Here is a 16,985-nt window from a genome sequence, read left to right on the forward strand (position 1 = left end):
CATACACACACTCTCTATCTCTACCTCTTCATCTTTTATTGTCTTTGACCTTTTGCCTGGCACTATGGGATGGCACAGCAGGATGAACCCCAGCATACACACCAGTCCCTCCATCCTATTCTCCAGAAGGGTGAGCCAGTAAATTCCTGTTCACTGTAAACCAGCCAGTCTTAGACGCCCTGTTACACATGGGACTGAGACAGAGCCCAAGGTCAGGCATCTGAGCCCCCTTTAGCTGCTGCAGGGAAAGCTGCCTGGACCACTGAGTAGGAGCTTGGACGGCTCCCGGCCATGTGCATTGGGTGATGCCAGAATGAATAGTAAAACCTACTGCGGATTTGTAAGAGTGATGAGCTAGAGGGGAGACCCACCAGTGTGAGCAGTGCCATCCAGTAAGCCGGAAGCCCAGGGAACAGGACAGGAAGGAGGAGAAGAGAACTCTCCCTCTGCTTCCTGACAGTGGGTGAGCATCTCCTCTGACACATTGCCAGCACCGTGATGCCTGCCTCAGGTGCAGTCCATAGCAACCATGTCTCCTGGGGAGATGTCACATTGGTGAATGAAACTAACCATTGTGTGTGTCAAGAGCATTTGGAAGTGATCTCTTGTTCTAGGAACATCTGTCTTCTCCTCAGTCAACAGGTGTCTCTCTGGGGTAGGGCGAGTCTCACTCACACTTGCTTCATAGAGTTCTGGCTCCTTTTCTCCCTGCAGAACTGCTCCTATCCAACCCTCAAAACTTCAGCTCCTATGCCCTTCTGAGAGGTTTCCAAACCTCGGAGGCAGAGGTCCTGACAGATGATGGGGGTAATGGACGACAGGGAGAGGCTGAGGCCGGACAAGGACCAGAGACTGCGCAGGCCAGCCAGGTGGGACAGGGACTCGGCACTCCAATAACTGAGCCCCAGGTCCCCTCACCTCTTAAGAGCTCCTGTTTAGAATGAAGATCATTGGAGGCCAAGGCCAGCAGCGCTCCTGTGTGGCCAGGGAACAAACCAGCCAGCAGGCACAAGACCAAGGATCAGTTTATTAAAGCTGGGACTGAACCAAGGTACTGTGTGCTTTCTGAAGCAGATCAGTGGCTGTCCAGCCATCCCCACCCCAAAACAGATATGATCACAGGAACAGAGGGCAAGGTGGGCCCAGGTGGGCAAGGGGCACTTATACTGTCACCAATGCAGGCTTAAGACTGGGAGGGAAACTGAGGCAGAGTGGGCAGACAGATAGGACTCTGTAGTGAACAGGAAGAGCAGCAGCCATACCGCCTCACGGAGCCACTGTGAGCACAACTGCATTCTGCAAGAACAGGAATTCTCAGTTAGGTCTCTAAGCACCAGATCCCCTCATGGCTGCCTCGCCTCACATCTGGCCTCCTGCTCTGCCTGAGGCCTAGCATTAAATGAGGGGTGAGACTGTGAATGTGTCCAGTGCGGGTCAGGTTGCTGACTCAGACATAAGGTCAAAGGTCATTTTTTACCAAAAACATACTGAACAACCTTGACACCCCCTGACCTTCATCCTCTTACCTTAAAAATTAATACAGAAACCCCTGTTGTGCTCACTCCCCAGAGCTAGCCAAAGACTCAAACGTGTGCTGATTTGAAAAGGTTTGTGGCAAAATAATTAATAATAATAATAATAATGTGGAGAGGGGGGGTGCTGTCACAATCCATTAGTCATGCCTGCCATGGACATACAATGAGGGATAATAAGTATTTGCTGTCCATGAACCAAAGAACCATGAATCTGTGCGTATATCTGAGGTTCCTTCTTCAGGTCAGACATGTCTTAATTCAACAGAATTCTGTGATTGATTGACAATGTCTGCCAAGGGTGAGGAAGGAAAGGATCGAAATACATGTGCCATGTATTTGCTGTTTCTGATGATCGTGGTTCTCTGAGCTTTGTAGACATGATACAGAGGCGAGTCAGAGGATGAAGCAGGGCACGCTCCTCAGAGGTGTCAAACAGGTCTCTCGGGCCTCAGCTAAACTGCCCTCTGGGAACACATCCACAGGGGACACTCACCTCAATGACATCGACCACTGAATTGGCAAAGTTAACATTGAGAATCTTAGGCAGGGGAATTCCAACCTCCAGGTGCTCTGTGAAGGGGAAAAAAAAAAAACCCAAGGTTGAAAACAAAGATTGGGGTGTCTCAGACCCTGATGATGGACAGACACTTCTCCCTGTGGGAATTCAGCTTCTTGTTAGCAAATTCCTACTTACCCCATCATACCCCCCCAAAAAAGACAAAACCCCTCTTTTCTATGTCAGGTTTGTGGCTCCCCTTTAGCCACACCACATAGAGGTATCCTATGCCATCTCTGGTCTTAGCCTTTGGTTGATAGAGCTATTTCCCACTTGACTGTGGGTGCTAAAGCAGAATCCAGGGGAGGTTAACTCTGGGGCCCTGAGGAGAGCATGATGGTGCTGGTCATTGCTGCATTAACGGAAATCCTGGCAGCTCTTTGGCCTCAGTATTCTTATCCAAGTAAGGGGATCGAGGAGCAAATCAGACTCCAACTCAGCTGTACCGTTGAGCCTCTGCATGTAGGCAGCCCGGACCACATCACTGAGCCATTCTTCCAGACGGGATGCCTGCAACAGCAGATGGAATAGTGAGTGGGGAGCTTCATGAGAAACCAGAGACCCAGAAGCCTCCTGCAAGCCTAAATGAACTGTTCCTGCTAGGTAATGGGCCCCTCAGAGTGGGCTGTGTAACCCAGCAACAGTAAAGGAGACTGATTAATGCAGGCTTCACCCTTAGACTGGGACCTTGCAAGATATTCCCTTCTAGAAGATTCTGTGGACTAGGACAGATGTGCCTAAGAAAGAGAGAAGGGGATGCACCCAGCTCTGGTAGAATGCTGTGAAGGCTGATCTTAGAATAAACAGTTTGGGAGTCCTCAGAATGTTCTGGAATCTGAAGCTGTCCAAGATTTCAGAACCTAAGAAGTCTGTGAGAAGCATGAACCTCAGGGCTCTGTCGGGTTCTGGAATGCTAGACTTTCAGGGCTCAGAATTTTGTGTGAAGTTCCAGATCCTTGTGAGCCTCTGGATGTTTACAATTCTGAGGATCCAAGTCCTTGTAAGAACATGGGATTGGCTTTCCTAAAATGTCTAGTGGCTCTCTCTCTCTCTCTCTCTCTCTCTCTCACACACACACACACACACACACACACACACACACACGCATGCATATGCACACAAAAACATACACACGCATGCACACATACACCTAAACACACATGCACACACACATACACACACATACACCCGAGCACACACACAGGTTCACAGGTGCACGCACGCACACACACAAGCATACACACTAGCACACTTCCTCTGTTTTTCTGCTCTGCTCTGCTGGGGTTGGGCCCACACAGAGGCAGCCTTGACCCTGACTTGCCCCCACTCCCCACCCAAATCCTCTACCTGCTGTCAAGCTCCTCCTTCCCAGGAACTTACATCAAAAGGTTGGGGAAAGGAGGAGGCCAGCTGGACGCTTAGCCTGCCAGAGAGAAGAGAAGTGTTAACAGGTCCTGGTGGCTCCCCACTCCTTGCAGAGAACTGTCTGGCCCCGCTTACCCTGGCCCACCCCAGTCATGGCTTTCCAGGAACAGGCAAGAGGACTCCAATCTAGCTCATCTCTCTCCAGCCATCTCTCAGGCTCTCTATTTCCCTCCCTGTGAAATAGACTGAGAGGGCTTCACTTCCCTTGTGAGACATCACAGAGCCCTCCCAGGGGTTACCCAACTGTCTGTGTGTATGTGTGTCCTTTTCCTAGCCTAGCACTGCACATGCGCCAGTCTGCATCCAGCAGGTGCTCACTAATGGTAGTGTACACCAGGTGACCCCAATGCAAGTCAGTCCGTGGCAAGCCTAGATAGACCTCTATCTTCACTTCTGGAGTGCTGTGTCATGAACTGCCACCAGGAGGCAGAGGTGGGCAGGCAGCAGACCTAGTTGAAGAGGGCAAGAAAAGGAACCATGGGGAAGTTCCAAAGCAGGGAGATGCATACTGGGTGCTGTGGCTCAGGACAGTCAGGACTCAAGGACGTCTGAGAAATTCTCTACAACTGGGATGGGGATCAGACAGACATCACCATAACCAGAGCACCAGCTGGAGAGGGAGGCTGGGGTCACGGGCCCATTGCCTGAGCCTGGGCTACAGTGAACTTTACAAACTGTGAAGTGCTACGTTGGGTAGTATGCAAAAGTATGGGCAGAATGGTCTTCCACCTTCATCTTGACTGTTTGGAATCTCTCGATGCTCAGTTAGCATAAGACAGAGATGAGGGATCAACGGAAGAAGTGCGTATGGGGCGGAATCATCGTCCAGCACTCTGGGACACACATCCTTGTGGTCAGCCTCAGGCTAAGGTACAGCCTCTGTGTCCTGGGGCAGGCTCACTGCCAGAGTCAGTGTCTGAGCAAAGGGAACGGTGGAAGTGCTAGTCATGGTCACCTACTCTGGGCCCTGCTACTTGATCTGTAGTGACCGCCATGTCCCCTTCCCTAAGGTGACACAAATCTACCCAGCTCAGAGATGCTTACCAACACCAAGTGGCCCTTATTTTAGCCAGCCCCTGATTCTTGTGTCTAAAGGGAGGGACAGACCATCCTAGGACCCCACATTACCGTTCCAGGGACAGAGATATGTGCAGCTTGGTAGAGGATGGAGCCAGGTGGGCATTTAGAGTCATAACCTGAGGAGAAGAGTGAGCAGACTCTGCAAGACATAGAGGCAGTCACCCAGATGCCAGGAGAGCCTCTGAGCATTCCTCCCATGGCAGCTCTGGTCCTACTGTGTGGCAGAGCTAGTGGGTGTTTGGGGCTGCAGACCGGAACCTTCCCAGGGGCACTTGAGCTAGCCTAGGAAGGTAGCAGAAGAGACAGCCAGGGCAGGCAGAGCACAAGGAATGCTGGGACCACCATGCTGAGTCATGAAGCAGGGTCCCCAGGAGACAGCTGAGTAGAGGCAGGTCACTGGGGAGCAACTCTCAGGACTTGAGGACATAGAGTGGGCCCACTGGACCAAAGAAGGACCAGGAGCTGGAAAGAAGCTGGGTCAACAATGGCCTTAGTTCATCAATGATGTGAGGGTCTTGCTATGCAACATAAGGCTCCCCGCCCACCCCTCATCCACTTACCCCATTCAACTGGAAAAGGGCTACAGGAGTTCCTTGAGGGACAGAAGACAGCATGTGGATGGTGACTGGGATGGAGACTGTGGCCTTCTTGTTCTGCAGCAGGACCATGGGCGATTTTGTCACCCGCAGCGAGAGCAGGAGGTGCTGACCAGGGGGCAGTTTCCCCAGGGCCTGGGAGAGACAAGGAAAGAACATGGGTGTGAAGACAGCTTAGATGCCAGTGTCAGAATCAGTCTGTCCACAAACACACTGAGCATCTACTAGGTAAGAGGCACGGCCCTTGGCAGCAAGATTGTAGCCTAGGATAGCAGGCACTCTGCCCATCAAAGCGGTAAGACTTCTAACCCATGGGGCCACCATATCACACTGTTTCATACACAGGCAAAATCTCCCCCCTCCCAAGCAAGCTGAGCCTGGTGGCACACAGCTAAAATCCCAGCACTTGGAAGCTAGAAACAGAAAGATCAAGGGTTAAGGCTATCCTTGGCTAAATAACAAGTTCAAGGACAACCTGGGCTACGTGCAGCTCTGTGTCAAAAATAAAACAACAAACATTGGCAGCTGTGTCCTGAGGGATTTCGTGGTCATCTCTGCCACCCAATCGATCTTGCACTTTCCTCCTGCCTTTGAAAGGTTCCCTGAGTGTCCACTCCCAGGCTCTTCCTCTCCTGAGCCTCCTCTGCCCTTCAGTCCAGAGACTCTGGAAGGAGCAAGTCCCACCTTGCTCCCTGAGGCTGCCTGGAACCGTCCCCTTAATGGATGCATGGACCTTGTCCTCGGCCACCCCATCCTCTGTTTCTCTGTCCAACCCCCCTCAGACGCTCCCACTACTCTATGATCCCTAATGTAATAGTAGTCATTTCAACGTCAAATCATTTCTAATTCTCCCAGCTACATACTGGTGGGTCCAGTATTATGTGAATTACTGGGAAGCTGAGTCCTGGATCATGTCCACTATCTCTACCTCCATGACCCCGCTCTCCTTTGTCTCTCTCCAGGACAGAGAAGACCAAGAGCTGGAGACATCTTCTGGTCTGAGGGACCCTCGGGATGGATCTTATGATTCTCTGTGTTGATAATTCAGTAACTTAGGAACCCAGGCATGGGACACACTAGCCCACAAGTGCTAGCATGCCTCTGTCCTCTCAGTGGCTGTGCTTTCCTGTTCCCCATCACTTCTCAAAGAGTAGGTGTTACTAGGAGACTCGGTATGGTCACATTGTGACTCAGTAGCCTGGGGAAACTCTCCTGTTCTCTGTCTTCTGGAGATGCTGTGACCACAGCACCCAGGTGGCTTCTGGGACACTCTGCTTCTTTCCTTTATAAACCAGTTGTGCTATCAGAAAAGGATATGGTGCCAGTGTTTCACATTTTAGTATATATCTGAGCTCGACATTAATCATGGGTATGTGGAGAGATCGCCTGGGAAGGTTTCTGGAGTCAATCTAGGAAAGAGCTACACTGATGGAGCCCCTAAGAGGGCCGCACTCACCTCAGGAGCCAAAGCTGCCAGGTCAGTAGTTGTCAGAGGGACATTCCTGGGAACCTGGGTATGAGAGCAAATGAGAGGTTAGTGGAGAAGGAAGACGTCCCTGGAAATGGGTGCAGGACAGGGGAGTGTGTCCCTCCCACCTCTGCTCACTACAGACACTCCTGGAGCCTGACCCTGTACCAGTTACTCTTCCCAGCCTCCCTAACACACCCTACACAGCAGCTCAGTGACCAGATTAAGACTGCCCTCACTCACTTTACACAAATGATGCTAAGACTCTCCCCTGGCTCCATCCTTGGCTAATGGTGGCCCAGGATGAGCAGGATATGCAGCTGAGCTGCCTGGTATCAGAGTCCTCTCATTACTGCCAGACCGCACTGAGAAAGGCAGCCAGGTGTTCTTATCTGTCACCTCAGCGGTCACTTATAAATACGACCACTTCCAGTCTTTATAAATCGTAGGTTCGTGTAAGTTTATAAGCTCTGGCTAAAATGTTAGGAAATATGGTCTCACTGGGCCCATGTCCCTTCCCCCTTGGAAGCTAACTGTAGTCACCAAGGTCCTGCCAGGTTGCTAAGCAATGGTGGCCCCATATGAAACACCCTATCAGAACAGATCTGTCCACACTCTGTCCCCAGAGCTCCAGGAGCAGTCATCACAATGCTCACAGCCCCATCCACGGGCCATTCAGTGACACATTCCTTTCTTCAGACTCTGCCTTCTCCCCAACTAAAGACCCCTGCCTTCAACTTGGGGCCCCATTCAAGTCTCTGAAGCTACTTCTGTCCCCTAGGGACCCCTCCCCATCCTGTACAAGGTGAGAGGCCAACCCTCTTGCCTAAGCTGTATGTGAGGCCTCCAAATAGCTCAGAGCTCAGTGCTCTGGGTAGAGATAAGACTGGGGGTGGGGGAAAGCCTCTGAGCCATTGGGGCAAAGAGGGACCAACACAGGAGCAAGGAGGTCCCAGAAACTCCAGTATGATAGTGCAAGTGACCTTCAGCAAAGCCTTTTCTCCAGCTCAAATCTACTCTTGAGAAAGTAGACAGGATGTTAGCCATTCCTACTTTAGTATAAAATAGCTTAAACTCAAGAAAGATTCATCTGGTGAGTCCTTTCCTCCTTGGATGGAGGGACATCTGACTCTGTCAGTTCTGGCTGTTGGGAGTGGTTTTCTGGAGGGCTGAGGTTAGAAGGCTTCAGGGGTGCCATGCAGGTACGGAGGGTTATTGGCACTCTCCTCTAGAACAGGGTGGACAACAGGGTGTGTGCTCTAAGCATGCCCAGCCCCTGCTTACAGAGAACAGACTCAGCAAGGCTATGAGGGACAACATGAGGAAACCCAGCAGCAGCCCTGCCACAGTCAGGAGCAGATGTCCCAAGCCAGCGTCCCCATACACCACCACTCACCATCTCAGGGGTGATGTCCAGGTCAAGGGCACCATTGGTTTGTAGGAGCCCAAACACGGTGCTGAAGAGATAGAGTGGGACAGTCACTTGGGAGGTGTGGTCCTCTTTGGGGGGCACCTTGACTGGGATACGTGACTTGGGGAAATCAATGACATCTCCAGCTATGCTCTTCACGATGGGCTACCAGGCAAGAGACAGAAAAGAGTGGGTGTGTGGCTGCTCGGCCTTGTCCGGGATCCCCCATACACCTCTGTGGCTCCCCCATGGACCCCACTGCCCTGGCCCTGGGACACTTACATTTATATCCAGCTCAATGTACTGGTTGGAGATTAGGGGAAGTGTAGCCAGAGTGAACTCCACAGACCCCAGAGGCCCAAGGGGCACCAGGCCTGCAGGAAAGAGGGCAGACAGGAAGACCTCAACCCTGCCCCCAGGGACAGTACCACTGGCATTTACTGAGCCCCTGTTGCATGATTACCCTTTACCCAGAATTCATTTGGGTTCTGCTGTCACCCCCATTTCACCCTGCTTGATGGAGGACCACAGTCTGGAGGCACACAGACTGGGAAAGCCTGTGCTCCTGTTTCTAGGGCTGCTATGGCTGACCCATGCCTGTCCTGCCTCTTTCCCAGCCACACTGATGGAGGGGTGACTACAGCACCATCCTGCCCTGCCTCTGCTCATACTTCCCTGAGTAAGTACAGAGGTCTCCACGAGGCAGAGAGACAGAGTCACTGGGCGGCAAGGCCATGGCTGTCTTGCTAAAGCCCTGTGAGCTTGTGACCTTCATCTCCACAGAGAACGTTTACCTCTTGTTTCAGCCCCAAGCGCTCAGTAGGTGTCTGTCTGCAGCAGCTGGCACATGGAGATCTCAGATGTGGATGCTCTGAGGCCTCCCCCACCCCTGGGATCGATGGGCTCCTCCCTAGACATCCTCCCTTGGGTCCTCTCCTAGATCTCCACCCTAAGGGTTCTCTGGAGGCCTCCCCAAAGTGGAGTGGACAGTCTGAGGAAGAAGAGAAACTCCCCTCTCTTCCCTCTATGGCCACCTGCTCAATGGTGAGGGTGAGAGAACACAGAGGAGGGGTAGGACCCCAACTTACTCAGCGTAGCTCCCAAGAGCTCATTCACCACACTCAGCACACTGTCTACCACAGGGCACAGCTGTAAGGAGGAGACAGAGGCCACTGGAGAGAGAGGGTGCACCCTGCTTGGGGCAGGAGACAGCTGCCTCTCTCCAAAATGGCTGTGTGGTGCTGAGGCTCAAAGGCCTAAAGCATGGTGTGAAGACACCCAATCTCACATCTCTTACATGAGCCCCTTTAGAAAGTGCACCACGAGGGAGGAACAGTAGACATTGCAGGGCCAAGGTGACTGCTGTCCCCTCTATAGTCGCCTGCCCATCCTGCTACCCAGTGTAGAGTCAGAAGACTTGTGGTCAGAAGTCCCAGGTACCCTATCTTCTCTGTCATCCAGAAAATCCACACACCCTGTCCCTGCACTCACTGAACCCCGTGTGGTGACTCCAGCCCAGCACTTCAGTCTACAGTTGGGGTCAGAGACTAAGGGCCACCTGCCAAGGTCACAATTATTGGCAGACACAAAAGCCAGGGCTGAGGCAAGACTGCTGCCCCAAGCCCCAGGATTGCACTGGGAGGAGGCATCCAGATGCAGGCATCCAGCTGGTACATCCTGCTGCACCGGGCAGCCAGGCAGGAAAACTACACAGAAGCCATAGCACAGCACTGACCTCAAAGTGCAGTTCCAATTCCACCCAGAATGATCAAGAATTCTGGCTGAAAGTGCTTGCAGCACCCAGAGTCAGATCTGCCTGCCTCACACACACTCAGCCCCAGAGCCCACGATGGACCTCCTTGAATCTACCTGACGTGTTTTCTTCCCTCCCGTGGCCACACTGCTTCCTTCAGCCCAGGGTAGGCAACCCACTGCCACCCACACAATGTTTTAGAGATGCCAGCTAACTGCCCTTGGCAGCCTGGTGGGGGCCACACTCACCAGTCCAGGCAGCACCTTGCACAGTGTCTGTTCTACGAGCCCAAAGATTGGCGTGGGCAGCAGCCTGGGTGAAGAAGACATGAAGGTGGATCAGGGCTCTGCCTCCCTCCTGTCTCTTCCTTTTGTGAGGTTGGCTGGAGCTTTGGGGACCTGTGTTTAAGCCTTGGCCCCGCCTTACCATGGGGCATCCAAGGTTTTACCTTCCTTGTCAAGACAGCCCCACCCTATCTCATGCCACTGCCAGATGAGAGAGAAGCCCACAAACGCCTACCAGGCAGCCTGTGCACCAGACACCCAACGACTTATAGATGAGAGTCATTTACATGTGCAGCATGTCTGGTTCCACACCTTGTTTATTGGGGCTCAATAAACAATGAATGAACGAACGAACAAATGAATGAATGAATTAGTAGGTGGCCTAAGGATAAGCAGTATCTATTGTTTGTCTCAGGCCTGCCTGGAGACCATGTGGGCACATGCCCACAGAGCCACACCCCAAGACAGCACAGTTACCCTTAGCTTACTGTCCCCAGAGCATCAAGAGACACTACATTTTAAGGAGCCCAAAGCCCTGACTTGTGATTCCTTTGTTAAAGCCTTTACAGAGCCCACTCACCCACCCTATCCCTGGAGCTAACACTAAGCCAGCAAAGTGGAGGAGCTGAGGCTTGGTCTGGGATAAAGACCATGCTTGGGAGACAGAGAAAGAATGGTCCAGGGGAGGGTAGTGCAGTGGTCAGAGACTAGCTTCCATGCCTGCCTCATCTGTGTGATATAGCTTGGGCAGAACCTTTGCTCTCTGTGGGCTGGAGTGAGGCTGGTCACGAGTGTGGGCAGGTGAGTGGGTATCCCACAGGAAAGGGAAGATGTGAAGGTACTTAAAGGGGACACAGGGGACACTGAGGTCCCAGCATGGTTCTGGGTCACACAAGTCAAGGATTGAGCTGGGGCTCTTACATGCTGAGAGCAGAGAGCAGACATAGAGCTTCTGGGAGACAGGAAGTTCCGAGTGGGACCCCGGGGACAAGAGAAAGATCATTCTGGAGTAACTGTGTTGTGGGCTACAGCTTGGGTCTCAGGTCTGGGCCAAAAGCAGGGTCTGCAGGACAGCATGACATTCTCAGGCAGAGCTGGGGACAGGCAGCCCGTGCTGGATGTGTGTGAGCTGGTCCCAAGCCAGAGACTCACCCTGACATCAGACTGATGTGACCCAGGAGCGTGCTGCAGCGCTTAAGGACAAGGATGGGTGTCCCCCGAGGGCTCATGCCCAGTGCCACTTTCGAAGACACGTTCACCTCTGCGGCCAGCTGCAGGAGGCCCACCAGGGGACTGCAAGGTCCCCAGAATAAGCATGGCCTACCTCCCAGACCTTACCCACCTCACCATACCCAGCCATGCCCACACCATCCTGGGGCCCTATGGATGTCAGGGTTCTGGTCCCCAAGCATCTTCCAGGCTCTCTTCCCCACCTCAGGCAGTGGAGGAGGGTCTGGGAAGCTCTGTGGAAGCCTGGGGATCACCAAAGAAGTGGGGTCCTCTGGGGGAAGGTAATAGAGCAGGGGCCCAAGATGGGGGTGGGGACCCTGAGGGAAGTGAGGCAGAGGAAATAGGGAGTGCTGGTGTATAAGAGCTCCCAGAAGCACACTTACCCGGAGCCATGTAGGCTAACCTTGGTGTGCAGGTTCAGCTGCACCCCGACCCCCGGCAGCAGCTTGAGTGACACTTTGGGCAAAGTTAGTTCCTCTATCTTCAGCCTGGAGAGTGGGGGAAGTGGGCTCACTCCTACAGACCCCTGGTCCTGGGTGGACCCCGACCACCAGATTTCCCCCTATGGTTGATGCTCAGCAGTGTGGCCTCAGAGTCACAGCTGGAGGCCCTACTCTATCTGGCAGCCTCAGCCCTGGTTTGTGTGACATTGGGCCCCATCTAGAATACACCCAACAGGGGATTCCTTAGTCAAGAATCATCCTTCCAGCCTACTCTTGCTACTCCTATCTGGAGCACCTATCCCCGATTCTATTCAATATCCTCTCCTAAGTAACTGAGTGTTCCTGGCTCTCCTGATTTTAGCCAGACATCCCCTCCTCCAGGAAGTCCTCCTTCCTGGTTCTCAGACTGCAGCTTACAACCCTGTCTGAGCCCAGGGCACTGTCCTATCAGGTTTTGGCACATTCTGCAGCTCCTTGAAGGAAGGACAAGGTGAGGTTCATTCAGCAAAGGCGGTATGAAGAGATGTGGAATCTAATAATAGTGATATCATTTTCTGAGTGCTCATTGTATAGATGGTTTTATTCGGCCCCACTGCACACAGACTACGGCTGTCTTGATGTTCATGGTGTCCTTTCAGGATGCTTCGCAGCCCTACTCTGTGGCTACTAACTGTGCCTGGGGATGAATCACTTCACTGCTGTGCCTTAGCATCCAGATGACACTGCCAAGATCGACCTCAGAGTGACTCAGTGAAGCTGAGCGCCATGAGCTGCCACCTGCTCCCTTTGCAGATGTGGGTGCTACATGGGGACCTGCCATCTCCTCTGTTGTCACAAGCCTGTCTCCTCATCTGACTGTCCATATTTACCCATGCCTAAAGAGTGTGGGCTGCAGTCATCCACACACAGACATGCCCCCTCCTCCATGGAGTAAGCATAGTGGGAGTGAGGGGACCTTCCCTGGGGGCTTCCATCCCCTGTGGAGAGGCTTGACACTTGTCTCATCTCTACACCAACTTAAGGTCACCTAGAACCCTGCTGGTGACTGTTCTGCTAAAAGCATTTGCCACCTGCTCATTTCTTCCAATCCTAACATGATCACAAAGCCCTGTTTATATGAGGACATTCTGATGAGTGGCCCAGATGGGAATCCTGCCCCTTTGGGTATACAATCTGCCATAGTGACAAAGACAAACCACTATCATGTATGTTGTCCCCAGAGTGAGTGACCCCTAGAGGCCTTGAAGGTGGGGAGGGGCTGAATAAGGGCTCATCAGGGCTGAGTCTTCTCACCAGACATCCAAAAGAGATGAGGAAAGAAGCCAGACAGACACCTGGGTCAGCCCAGAGAAATCAAGCAACCTTCGAGGGGGTCACACAGCAGGTAGCTAGAGTGGTCTCCAGCCCCCAGGTGACAGAGGCATGTGGCTACCCATGTCCTTCCTGGCTCAGTCATCACCCACCCCCCTTCCCAGCAGCGAGTGAAGACAAGCCCTCCTGCAGAGCCCTTCAGAGCCCTGGGGCCTCACCCAGAGAGTTCTTCCACAAGACTAAAGATGCCACCGTAACTCAGCAGGCCACCGCCTCCGAGCAGCCCTCCTGCGCCCAGGAGGCCCTGGTTCACTGATGTCACAGTCCCCAGCACATTTTGCAGAATAGGGCCCCCAACTAGGGAGTTCTGGATGGCTGCAGAGAGAGTGGGAAGGAGGAATACTCAACGAAGTGTCCTTTCACCCTGAGGATCAGGGCTATGACTGATGCCCTTTCCTTTGCGTTTCAGAGCCTTTTTTCATTAGAATTGACACATCACATTCAAGAAATGGGACTCCTCCCACTCGCCCCACTTGTGGTACCAAGGAGTGTCAGGAATAAATGAACACACACCCCTAACCATCCCTTCATCTACAGATAAACAAAAGACCAGGAAGGGGCAGACGCTTGCCCAACGTGCGAACAAGTACATTGTGAAGGTTGAATTACACTTGGGCTCCAGATCCCTGCAGTCAAAGTAGAGAGAGAATGCAGGGGTTTGGTGGCAGTGCCGGGGTGACCCCAATCCTGGATGTGGGAAGGGCAGAGTAGAGAAACCCCACTGTGGGTAGTTCTTCACTGTCCTGTGAGGATCACCCCAGAAACATGAGATGGGAATATGACCCACCCAGTCCCTTCTCCATCTCTGTCCTTAGCCCCATGTCATTCCACACAGCCCAGTTCTCTGCTCAGAGGGAAGGATATGAGTGACAACTGGAAGAACTGGAGAGCAAACCCAAGCTTCCTAAGTGTGTGCTGCTGGCCCCTCCAGGGTACTCGCAAAATAAACCAGAATGTGTCCACTGAGTATTGATAACCTCAGCTCAAACATCGGTCTCTGATGCAGACAGTTGCAGCTGGGTCCCTTCTGGCCTGCCCACGTGCCTCTGCCTCACCTTTGCCCAGTTCATCCTTGTCAATCCGAGCAAGTGTGCCCACTGTCTCAAGCAGCCCCAGGCATGGAGTGGCCAGGCCCCAGAGCAGAAGCAGGGTGTACACGCCCAGCATCATCAGCTGCACACCTGGATGAGGGAAAGATGTTATTAGGTCTGCACGCCCAGCCTTTTCGCTCCTGCTCTCCATCATGGCCAGTGCTGGTCGGGAGCTCTTCTTTCTTCCTGAACAACTGGGAGTGCTCTATCCAGCCAACTCACAAGGGACAGCTTCCAGGCCAGCACACCTTCCAGTGCCTGAATTGGATCAGGTGGGAAATCTGAGGCCCAGAGACTGGAGGGAACTCCAGCAGGGCCACAGAACTAACCATTCACATTCCAGTCTGAATCCACGTGACTGAAAATTTGTCATATGGCCCTGTGAGCCTGGCAGGGTCCGGGGTAAATGCTTTTAGGGGGACCCTCCCCTCAGTGGCTCCCACAACCCATGGATGAGGCCCAAGGCTTCTCAGCGTTATCTACAAATTTCTTTGACCACCTGAGTTCTAAATAAACTAAATTCTGCTCCACCCCAGGGCCTTTGCACTTGTCATTTCAGATGCTAGAAAGTCTCCTGTGTGTCCCCTCATGGCTGGCTCCTGGTCCATCAGGTTCTCTACCTTCTGAGAGAGGCCTCTCTTTTTGCCTTCTCTGGAGAGTCCTGCCAATCACTGGGATGTTTATTGAGAGATACTTCTCACAAGTTGCATTTATGCAAATGTGTCCATACCCTTGCTGGCCAACTCTGTAAGCTACAGGAATGAGGAGACTGTGCCTTGGGTCCCAGGGCTGTTCCCATGTGCACTGGAAGAGCGCCTGTCCTGGGGTGAGGGTGGGACCCAGTAGCTCTTCACTCAGCCAGCTCTGCTGCAGACAGCATCAACACAGAGCAGGCACCTTCTCCATGGACACCACATGACCCAGCAACAAACTTGATTGTACATCTTGTTTACTAGGACGGGGGCCCTGAGTGAACTTGTCACCCTAGGTCTCTCACAGAAGGAAATGCCACCATAGTAGGAGCCCAGTTAGAGAGAGGGATGCTAGCCTGGATCTTTGTTCATGGGCAATTCTGGCCCCAGCCCAGTCAGACCTGTCATACAGCAAGAACCCCAAATCTGTAAGATGGGGGAAATTTCCTCCTGCTAGCCTCCAAATGCTCCTAGGCCTCTCTTCCCCCAGAGTAATTCCTTCTGTGCCCATTGCTCAGATGGGACAGTAAGAGTCACACAGTCAGTCTGTGGAGGGGATTAGGATGGGACCAGGTCACCTGGGGCCACCTTACCAGCCTGTTCCTCCTGCTCTGTAAGTGGGTTCCCAGCCTCCTGCCAGCCTCTGTACCTGAGCCCAGGGGCGGCCCTTATATACCCACAGCAGCTTGGGGAGACAAAGGGGGCACAGCCGCCAGGAACCCGTCAGTATGTCAAGTCAGGAGCAAATTGCGGTTTTCCCCGAGGGCCTGAATTAAGCCTTTCTTCTCTGCAAAGGAAAGCCAGGGGCTGGGGTCAGCGCCCAGGGGCTGGAAGAAATGCATAGGGGCCCCAGAGGCCAGCCTTTCTCCACAACTGGGATGGGTGAGGCTCGGTCATCCCCAGAGAGCTCCCTTCAGGTCCCCCATGGCCACTCCAGTAATGCGGGGTCCACCTTGATTCACTTGCCCACCATCCTAAAAGTCCTGGAGGGAAGGAAGCTGCTTATAGCAACTGGACCCTCTGATCTCTAATCCAGCCACAAGCCTAGCACAGAGAAGTCCAGGCCTGGGGAGTGGAAGTGGTGCCTACTTGGGGAAGGGTCACCAGCTCCAACCACCCCTCATGGCTTGGGAGCCCCGGGACTCCAGAGCAGGCAGGTTCAGGAGAATGGTGCATTCATTCATTCATTCAGTCAGTCAGTCAGTCAGTCTACAGCAGGCACTTGTGGGGTGCCTATTGTTTACCAGATGTAGGGTATCCCTGTGAACAGAAGAGCAACCATGGCCCCAGGTGCTGTGATGCCATTTGGCCTTTCAGCAGCCATAAATTAAAAATGACAAATGCTAATAAAATTAATCTTTATAGTGTGATTCATTTAACCACACACAGAGTCAGTAGACTCCCATTTAATGCATCCTGGGCAGAACAATGGGGGTGAGGGGCTTTTCTTCCTCTTCTCATATTTTACCAGACCCACTTACAATATTCCAAACTTGCATGTCAAGCACTGACAGCCTGTAAGCACACAGCTCTGATGGGAACACACACACACACACACACACACACACACACACACACACACACACACACACACACACGACAGTCAGCAGCAGCCAGGGCCATAAAACAAGATTGTAAGTGGTATTGGGGATACTAAATATGATGGTCAGATACCCTGAATGGGAAAGGGACAGCTTGACCCAAAGAGATAATGGAAGGGAGTCTGATAGGTATTTGGGGAGGAGCTTGTCAGACAAAGCAGTACTGAGCCCCAGGGTGGCTGCTACAAACTATCGAGGAGGCTGGTGGGAATCATGGAGATGTGGCCTGGCAGTTTACACTGTACACCCAAGGGCTGTGGCTGTTTAATTTTTTCAATCATTTTTTTTGAAACAGGATCTCTCTGGAGCCCAGGCTGGCCTGGAACTTGTGGCAATCCTGCCTCAGTCTACCCAGTGTCGGGATCACAGGTGTGAGTCGCAAGCATGGCTGGCTTTGGGTTCCATGTCCGCTTAGTTCTTCAGGTTTCTGTCCCAGCATCACCTCCTCC

At 52.7% G+C, this 16,985-nt stretch overlaps 1 protein-coding gene across 1 annotated transcript; it reads right to left on the bottom strand.

Moving 5' to 3' along the window:
• Positions 1 to 1,007: 1,007 nt before the first annotated feature.
• On the bottom strand, positions 1,008 to 15,574 carry Bpifb3 (BPI fold containing family B member 3). Its single transcript, XM_021156484.2, has 16 exons — positions 15,529 to 15,574; positions 14,208 to 14,333; positions 13,311 to 13,467; positions 11,722 to 11,826; positions 11,261 to 11,401; positions 10,073 to 10,136; positions 9,160 to 9,220; positions 8,354 to 8,445; positions 8,057 to 8,236; positions 6,649 to 6,702; positions 5,157 to 5,327; positions 4,645 to 4,712; positions 3,472 to 3,514; positions 2,538 to 2,601; positions 2,029 to 2,105; positions 1,008 to 1,296 (listed from the first exon to the last, which is right to left on the bottom strand). The coding sequence occupies exons 2-16, from the start codon at positions 14,320 to 14,322 to the stop codon at positions 1,267 to 1,269; spliced, it is 1,422 nt and encodes a 473-aa protein (XP_021012143.1). The 5' UTR covers positions 14,323 to 14,333; positions 15,529 to 15,574; the 3' UTR covers positions 1,008 to 1,266.
• Positions 15,575 to 16,985: the final 1,411 nt, after the last annotated feature.

The sequence above is a fragment of the Mus caroli genome, unplaced genomic scaffold (genome assembly GCF_978045245.1).
Source record: "Mus caroli unplaced genomic scaffold, Mus_caroli_1 scaffold_2, whole genome shotgun sequence".
Taxonomy (NCBI): domain Eukaryota; kingdom Metazoa; phylum Chordata; class Mammalia; order Rodentia; family Muridae; genus Mus; species Mus caroli.